Genomic DNA, 9,334 nt, shown 5'->3' with positions numbered 1-9,334 from the left:
CAAATATTAATACAAAATGGGTGGTCACGGACAGAGGGCACCGTAGTCGTGGGTATGTGAATCTCAGGGTAAACTAAAGTCGTGTAAACACCACTCGGACCACGTAAAGAGTAGCTTTTATAGTTACTCTTGATTATCTTCTATACGTCCACAAATATTATAAGAATAGGTTTGCTTTTTTGACATATCTAGGCGATTAATTAATTGACGTTTGTTAATTTATAGGTTGACAGTCTCAAATCGTGTCTAATCGGACAACTTCGAACATACTCGTTTCCCCTGAAAGTCACATACCCAGGCGATGTCCTTGACCATATTTTAGTTACAATTACTAGTCCATGTCCATGGTCTGTGTGTTGGCTTCATAAATTTTGACTTGCAAGCAATCCAGTTACTTTTTCATCCAAGGCGTCTGTGACGTTGTTAAATGTCTATGACTCCTGTCATCACTGACAGAGTGGCATTAGTCAAAAGTTCTATATGAAAATTGAGTCAGTAAAATAAGATTACCTGTCTAGGAAATTAAAGTACTCAGCCCCAAAGGAACCTCGCACTCCAATTTATATCTCCACCACTAAATTTTTGGGTCTGCATTTTGACAACCACTTAAGCTGGAAAGTGCACTGCTCCAAACTCGCAGCTAGATTGAGCTCGGTTAATTACCTAATCAGAAATCTCAGACGCGTCTTAACTCTAAATCAACTCGTTAATATTTATACCACTCGCTTTTGCAGTCCATCCTACGATATGTAATATGTCTTATGGGGTTCGTCTACTCACTCGCATGCTATTTTCACTGCTCAAAAGCGCATTATAAGAACAATTGCAAACGTGTCAAAATCTCCCTCTATGAGCGCAAGAGCTCTATATACAGAGTGGCCCAACGAGAAGAATACAGAGGGATTTTAGGGTATTAAATTTAGAAATTTCGAAAAATCCTCGAACACGTCAATTTTGTATTCGAGGGGGACAACTTTTGGAATACAAATCACGAACCCAAGTCTTCACCTCTCAACGCAGGGAACTTAACCCCTAAAATTTTACTCGTAAATGGAATCCTATGGCAAATGGCACATTATTTGAAAGCCAATTTAATCGTGATTACTAATCTGCTTTGCTTTTTAAATTCTATTGATTCGTTTCGGAGAACTGACAGGTTCATTTAAGTTTAACAAACAAATTGAAGCGTCAAAATAAAATTTTAATACAAGGTGACTTAGATCGCATTTGTTTTGGTTTAAAAAAAACCATTTCAAATGCGAATTATCTCCGAAACGAATCAATAGAATTTAAAAAGCAAAGCAGATTAGTAATCACGATTAAATTGGCTTTCAAATAATGTGCCCTTTTGCCATAGGATTCCATTTAAAATTTTAGGGGTTAAGCTCCCTGCGTAGAGGGGTGAAGACTTGGGTTCGTGATTTGTATTCCAAAAGTTGTCCCCATCGAATACAAAATTGACGTGTTCGAAGATTTTTCGAAATTTCTAAATTTAATACCCTAAAAGCCCTCTGTATACTTCTCGGTGGGCCACTCTGTATAGATTCGTTTTACAGCAAAATACTTACCGCCTTCCTAACTTTGGATCTGAATTCAAAGATGAATCAAACAACTTCTCCTTAAAGTTTGAAAAAGTGTTTTTCGCGTTTTTTTACTCTTTACGGTAGCACCCTGTAGGAGGCTGATTAACAGTTTTAGCTTACGAGGTTAGACGCGCCCGTCCTTCCTACCTCTCTAGCCGCGGCGGCGGTCCCGCAGTGCTTACTATTGACGAGTTGTGAATTTTTAATCTGGAACAACACACCAGTGAGGGTTCCGCGGAGGGAAAACTGCTCGAACGATTTTCTCATTTCCACATAATTTTCTTCAAAAAAACTGACCTACCGTACACCGATTAAAAAAAATTGTCTTCAGGTATAGAAATAAATAAAATAAATAGTAGGCATAGCAATAAATTGAATAAAAAGGTAGGAGATGCTTCAAGTATATTCATAGATTAATACAAGTATGTGCAGTTATCCACGGTGGAGATTAATAAGTGACAAATGGAGGATTTCCATATTTCTTAAATAAATCTGTCCAAAACAAAAACGATTTCCAATTAGGATCTGCTGAAGCGTTTAATGTCACATTAATGTTCAAATATCTCAGGCTAAATTCATTTTCGTGCGCTATAGGCCAACTGACATTTTGAAGTAACGTATCAGGAGCTGGAGTGGGGTTCCTGCAATACCAGTAATTAGTGGACATTAAAACATTTACCCAAATGTCTAATTAGCTCGGGAATGGTTCCTTACTTACCCATACTTAGCGAAGTTAGTCCATAAAGTCACCATACGTTTTCTGGTTACTATATCGCGGGGGGTAACTTTATTATAATTATTGGCAATTCTCCATATATAAGGCAATTCTTCAGCATGCCCAACACCTAGAGATTTTTGTTATATACACGGAGACCTGCTAGTGTAGTATACTGACCGCGTTGTTTTCTTTTTCCCGAACCCAAGGAACCTTGGTAGGAGAACTTGTACAAGTATACTGGGGCGCTTTGAGAATATAGCGTAGCTGCTTCCAAAATGGGTCTCACAAATTGATCATCACTGGTAAACTAAACGTTCACAGTTTAGGAAACACACCGTTTCTACACCGAAAATATGTACTTACCTGCAGTAAAGAATCTTCTGATAAGGTTATTGGCGTTTTTCCATAGTAATGATGTTTGATTATTAAGCTCACGTTCACTTTTGTTGGGGAGTCATACACATTCATACTTGCCGGTACTAAACGAGTTGGGGCCAGATCATATTGTATCAGATACCAACGAATGCGATTTAGCACTAAAACAAGATTTTTTTAAAATCCGAGTAGGTATTAAAATGAAGAAAAAAAAATTACTGTCAACAAACGGTATGCCTTCTAATGAATTATATCCAATAATGTAAGGGATGTTATGGAGTAAACCATTTTGAAGTTGTTCGTAACTGTAATTAACTACAACTGCACCTGGATGTATTGGTTCGATAGTTGGACCAAATGGTAATCCATTTAATAGATTGTCCTCTAACGTATCCTTTAGAAAAGAATAGTATGTAGATGCAATTGTTATAATGTATGTAATGCATTGTTATAATGTAGTACCAACATCAAGAAAAGATGAAAGCGTTGCTTCCTGTAGCTTGGCGGCGTTCACTTTTTTCAGACCTTCTACTATTGCTAGAGAACTGTGTGTATTTATCCGAAGTATATTGGCGATACGAAGCGTTATGAGCCTACCATTTAGTGTTAATGCCCAGGAATTCAGTGAGGTTCCGCTTTCCATAATCGCACGTTGGAAAAGTCCTACAAAATTTAAGAAACCGTAACTTACTAGTAGCAAGTAGATTTTCAGAATTGGGGATAGGAATGTTTGGTTGCATTTCTCACCCTTTGTTAATGGGGTCTGCGTCAAATACGAAACTGAAGCTGATCCGGCACTTTCGCCAAAAAGTGTGACTTTACTACAATTACCACCAAAATATTCGATATTTTCTTGAACCCATCGCAAAGCCATTATCTGATCTTTTAACCCATAATTGCCCGGAGAAGCGTAATCTTCTGTACTTAGGAACCCTACAGTATTTATACAATAGTATCTACCTACGTAATTTGTGTTTAAGTACCGAAAATTCCTAAACGGTAGTTAAAGGTTACGACGATCACATCTTGATTAATTAGGTAATCTGGTCCATAAGATGAATAGTCGCTGTTACCCACAATAAATGCACCACCATAAATCCATACCATTACAGGACGCAGCTTTGAGGAATTTTTAAACTGCCATAAAAAGAAGTTCCAGTACATGTTCATAAAACAATCTTAAGACTAAAATGCTATGTTACATTAACCGGTAAAAGGTGGATTGTGCATTTAGGCCTGCCTCCCTCTACGCCCATTATAATGTCACTCCGCTCAAGCGTTGAGTGAAAAATCACTCAACGGCTCAAGCCAAATCATGGTGTTGGTGGTTATATAAAATTCTAGGGGGTTATCATATGGGTAAAATATTTGAATAAAACTTCTGTAATAACCTTTTGCAAGTTAGAGCTCACAAGATTCATGCTTTTAGTAAAAAGTACATCCTTTTATTACGAGTATAATCAGTATTTATTAAGCGGCAGAGCAAAGCGATGCAAGCTTTATAGGAGAGTCGATGGTGTCCGTCTGTCCGTGAACACGATCACTGTCAAACGCTTGGACCTGTTTGGTTCAAACTTTGCACAGTTGACCTATACGCCACATGTAATAAGTGTATTGAAAATGGGCCAAATCCAATAACCCCCTTTCACCCTCTGCCCCCCAGGATCATTCCCTTAAAAATGTTTAAATGACAATTGGTATCGAGTAATAGCTTGTTTGAAAGGTTTCCGAGGTCCTCTATTTTTATCACTGTGCTCGGCAAACTGCCGTCACGTTAAACGCCAAACATCCGAGAAAGTTTTCTACTGAACAAATTAAGATAAGTCGAGTAAAAGGGACGACAAGAAATCCAAATTCCAACAACTTTTTAGGGACAAATTATCCAAATAATTTGGATTGTTTTCGTCAAGATACCAATTTTTTTATCGACAAATTATCCAAATCCAAATAAACCGACAAAAATATCCAACCAATTTGGAAACTCCGATATCGAACTTTTTTTAGACAAGAAATCTAAATTTTTTGGACAAAATATCCAAAAAGTTCGGAAATTTTTTGACAAAATATCCAAACTTTTTTAGACAAGAAATCAAAATTTTATTCAAGCCCTTTAATCACGTATTAACCTTGTGCAGTACGAAACATTTCGGTTTCAGTGTTAAAGCACGCCATAGCATTTAGTATGTTTTCATACAGCGTCAAAGAATTATAGTGCCTACCTAGTAATAAATGAGTTATTATTAAACTACACTACACTATTAAACGCTGTAGCTAATTGCTATGCCGTGTTTTAACATTGAAACTGAAATGCTGATACGGAATTTTTCGTATCACACAAGGTTCATGCCTGATTAAAATTATAATTAATAAGTACTTTTAAAGCTCAGCACTTTGACAAGCACAAAGCTCTCACGCTGAAAACAACTGCTGTTAAAAACGTATAGTACGTAAAATACACGAAAAAGCGGCGTACCTTTATCTATTCGAAAATCGGATATCTTGTTGAAAACTTTCAAAACTTTTTGGATTTCTTGTCTAAAAAAGTTTGGATATCTCGTCAAAAAATTTCCGAACTTTTTGGATATTTTGTCCAAAAAATTTGGATTTCTTGTCTAAAAAAAATTCGATATTATAAATCGGAGTTTCCAAATTGGTTGGATATTTTGTCGCTGTATTTGGATTTGGATAATTTATTGTCGATAAAAATTGGATATCTTGACGAAAACAATCCAAATTATTTGGATAATTTGTCCCTAAAAAGTTGGAATTTGGATTTCTTGTCGGTTCCGTCGAGTAAATAGGTAGGTACATTAAATAAAGATTTTTTTTCACTACTAGCGTCTGATGACATGATTATTAGCCTTTTTTCCACTTGTAAAGTAGGCTTTCTCGGCATTTGTTCAAAGTGGTTAGTAATGTGGACATTATTAACTAGTAGTCAATAATGAGAACTGTCACGCTGTCACTTTTAGAAAACACAACCCGAAATTTTGCTTAATAAACGTTTAGACAAGTTCTCTACAATGAATAATTGCCACCATCCGCCATTTTCAGAGAAATTACATACCTAAAATTATCACATTTTGAAAAAATTCGAAAGAAATTACTCTTTGAAAATATCTCAATCACAGAACAAAATACGGCCTGTTTCACTTGTACTTCTACGCACTTGATTGATATGTTAAATTAATAAACAAAAAATTCTGCCCAACCGTTCACTTTCTTATCAATATAATATGTAAATTTTGAGGACTTCCAGTGCTAGTAGTGAAAAAAATAGTATATATACCACGGTAGAGAAGTCTATTATTGCCTTCGCACCTTACACCCCTCGGCGCAAGCGCCTCTCGAGATGTAATCTTGGTGCTCAGGCAATAAGACTGTACTTTTCTACCTTGGTATATAATGTACTATTCTAATTTTCTCGAAAACGAATCGATCGATTTAAAAAAATCAAACGTCAAAATAAAGGACTTCGAAAGACCTTTCAAGCTATTCGGATCAAGATTGCCTGCAGTACGTTGCAGATATAAAATCAAACCGTAAAGTGACAAAGCGAGTTATCTTATCTAGTGTATCACAGCTATAATATTTGATCATTTGGGAATAGTCAGTCCTATCGCGGTACGAGCGAAATTGATGATGAAACGACTTTGGCAACTCAGACTGATGGACTGGGATGAATCGGTATCGCTGGAGGTTGTCTCGGAATGGTCTGAGTATTGCGCGTATATTGGAATACCTAGTGGACCACAGCTTGTGGTGGTTTGGGCCAGAATTCTTGCGGAACTCGAACGCCACTTGGCCCATGCAACCAGCAATCATGCAAGCGACATTGGAACGCGGGACACGGCAGAAAATTGCGTTAATCGTGACATTATTGAACGTTACTCGTCACTAACGAAACTGAAACGAGTAACCGCATATTGCCTCCTATTTTGCCACAATTGCAGATGCCAAAGGGCGCAGAGAAACGATATGGGTTATTGAATCTATATGAAATAGAAGAATCACTTATTAAACTTTTAAAAATATGCCAGGAACAGCACTTTAAAGACGAAATCGATAGAATGAGGAAAACCAATCGACCAGTAGGCGAAGCAAATTACTTTCATTAACCCCATTAATCGGAAAGGACGGTCTGTCACGAGTTGTGTGTTAGTTAATGTGAAGTTTAACTGATCGATAGTGGTTCTTTTTAGCTCCTGATTTTGATTAGGTATTCTTTTGGCATGTAGGGAGCAAAATGGCAAACAAATAAATAGACTACTTATATGATCAAATCAATACTAGCTCAAATAACTTCATCTACATACATTATTATTCTTACCTGAGGTGTGTAGACGTTCAGATACAGGCAGTCTTCAGAACCTCCAGTTGAATTGAACTCAATACATCTGGCTGCGTCTCGGGTCGCATTCACTAACTGATCTGAAAGATTTCCTGGCAAGGCAACTGGTGGCTGTAAACATTTGCAATGTTACATTGAAATTAACCGGTAGATAACCTTAAATCGAAGCTCTTTGATTGGAGGTAAAGCAAACGGTATCGCCCGAAATGTAAAATAGGTTTTCTGCTCGTCAACAGTTTTATTTACTCTTCCAACTATTGTCATGCCACTTTTGATATTGACAACTGGTTGCTGATAGTCCTACAATAGCAGATATGTAGATATATTTTTCACATTGCGTGTAGATTACAATCACTTTAGATGGCGCAGAAAACTTTTTTGAAACACGTGAGCCATCTCTTTGTGACAAACAGACGTTTACACCCGTTAAGGCACCTATAGTGATCAGAAACAAGCCTAAACATTCCACATTCATCATAAAAACGTTACAAGCACGATTTCGATACACGCTTTTTATACACATTGTAAAAAATTACTAATTTGTCACATGTCTACTGAAAAGTTAGTTTTTGTTCGCAAGTAAATATTTCAAATAGCATCGGATAAGGTACTTCATGTGTGAGTGATAAAAACGTTATTAATATTTATTGACTTTCTTTGTACAGTGTGGCCCAATTTCGATGGGATTATTAAATGGGCCACTTTCTTATTAGCGGAGATAAACGCGAAAACGGTTTAGGTACTCGTGGCCTTTTTTTCATGCTTGTTTCATTACCTACCTCTGCCAGAAATCAGCTGCCGTCTTTAATTGTTTTTTCTATAAAGAGAAAAACTGAAAAATTGCCGATTCCTTCAATATGCTGTAACTCTTTTATTTTGGAAGCTAGAACAAAATGGGTTTAGCATTATTCAGGCACTTTTTAACGTAAAAATAAATGCCAGTCAGTCGGTCGTTTGTGTCTAGACCTTTTACTAACTGCGCTGCAACTCAAAGTTGATCTTTTGTTATTTACTTTCAGACAATATGTATTAATAAGAAAACTTATTATTGAAAATAAGTATGACATATTAAGCATACATTTTGGAAAATCTCGTAAAACAATAAATCTTTTAAAACCATCGTAAGCTGTAACTTCAATTTAAAAAAATCAACTTTGATTTACAAAGCAGTTACTAAAAGGACTAGAAACAAACGACTGACGGCATTGATTTCTACGTTAAAAAGTGCCTGAATAATGCTAAAAACATTTTGTTCTATAGCTTCAAAAATAAAGGAGTTACAGCAAATTGAAGGATAATCGGTAATTTTTCAAATTTTCTCTCTACTGAAAAAACAAAAGACGGCAGCTTATTTCTGTCAACGGTAATGGAATAAGCATGAAAAAAGAGGTCACGAATACTTAAACCATTTTCTTTCATCTGCGTTTATAAGAAAGTTACCCATTTTATACCATAGAAATTGGACCACACTGTACATGTACAAAAAGTAGGTATATCAGTGACAGTTACATGGAAACAGGTAAACACCATTTGAATTTTTTAACAACCTCATCGGTAGATAAGTTAGTGATAACCACACTGCCCTGTTAGTTGAAAAGGGCGTAATTACAATTTTTACGAATTCGGAGATAGCGGTAATTACGTGTACCTTGTCACTCATTCTATCATTTCTTAGAATAAAATGGTCGTAAATGGGTTGACTAGAGCCTGTATAGACTGGTTTACTTTTATAAAAAAAACGGCGGTTTAAACAGTTCTATTATTTTCATATAGTGCTATGGCTACTGTTTAAATTTCTTCACATCGTGTAATTATTAAATTATTTCTGTTTTGGCGAGCATTTTAGTTCCTGTGCGTTATGTGATAGATATCCGCGATGTTCCATTACTTAATAATAATAAATAATAATAATAATAATATTGCCTTTACTTTAATTATCCCAAAAAAGTACAGAAATAAAAATAACACACTTCTACAAGGCGAAGTTCAGTTCGGCGGAGACTGGTCATTCATTTCGAAGATCGTCTGCTACACTTTTAGTTGAATCTGGGGTAGATTTGATGACACTAAAGAAACATGGTGGTTGGAAGTCATCCACGGTCGCTGAAGGGTACGTTGATGAATGTTATATAAATAACTATTGTATAACAAGAGCGCGAAATAACTTCGCGCTAGCGATATATACAGTATTTTTGCTACAACTGAACTGATTGTTAATTAAATTTGCTGTAGGTATACTTTTTTTCATTGTTGACGGTTTCGCGCACGTTGTCAAGAGCAACCTTATTTATTCATTAACCGTTTAAA

General features: G+C 36.1%; 1 protein-coding gene across 1 annotated transcript; it reads right to left on the bottom strand.

Moving 5' to 3' along the window:
- Nucleotides 1–1,968: 1,968 nt before the first annotated feature.
- Nucleotides 1,969–7,587, bottom strand: LOC116163359 (carboxylesterase 5A-like). The gene is made up of 11 exons (XM_031477248.1): nt 7,377–7,587; nt 7,184–7,327; nt 7,007–7,138; nt 3,660–3,813; nt 3,424–3,609; nt 3,143–3,339; nt 2,896–3,070; nt 2,665–2,837; nt 2,479–2,608; nt 2,302–2,428; nt 1,969–2,224 (listed from the first exon to the last, which is right to left on the bottom strand). The coding sequence occupies exons 1-11, from the start codon at nt 7,548–7,550 to the stop codon at nt 2,032–2,034; spliced, it is 1,785 nt and encodes a 594-aa protein (XP_031333108.1). The 5' UTR covers nt 7,551–7,587; the 3' UTR covers nt 1,969–2,031.
- Nucleotides 7,588–9,334: the final 1,747 nt, after the last annotated feature.

The sequence above is a fragment of the Photinus pyralis genome, unplaced genomic scaffold (assembly GCF_008802855.1).
Source record: "Photinus pyralis isolate 1611_PpyrPB1 unplaced genomic scaffold, Ppyr1.3 Ppyr1.4_LG2, whole genome shotgun sequence".
Taxonomy (NCBI): domain Eukaryota; kingdom Metazoa; phylum Arthropoda; class Insecta; order Coleoptera; family Lampyridae; genus Photinus; species Photinus pyralis.
This window is presented reverse-complemented; position numbering and strand designations above follow the sequence as displayed.

Coding starts and splice junctions, on each gene's coding strand:
- LOC116163359 (XM_031477248.1), bottom strand. CDS start 7,550: ATGTGTATAAAAAGCGTGTATCGAAATCGTGCTTGTAACGTTTTTATG. Junction 3,814..7,006: donor TGAACGTCTACACACCTCAG/GTAAGAATAATA, acceptor TTTTTATGGCAG/TTTAAAAATTCCTCAAAGCT. Junction 3,071..3,142: donor CGCTTTCATCTTTTCTTGAT/GTTGGTACTACA, acceptor TCTTTTCTAAAG/GATACGTTAGAGGACAATCT.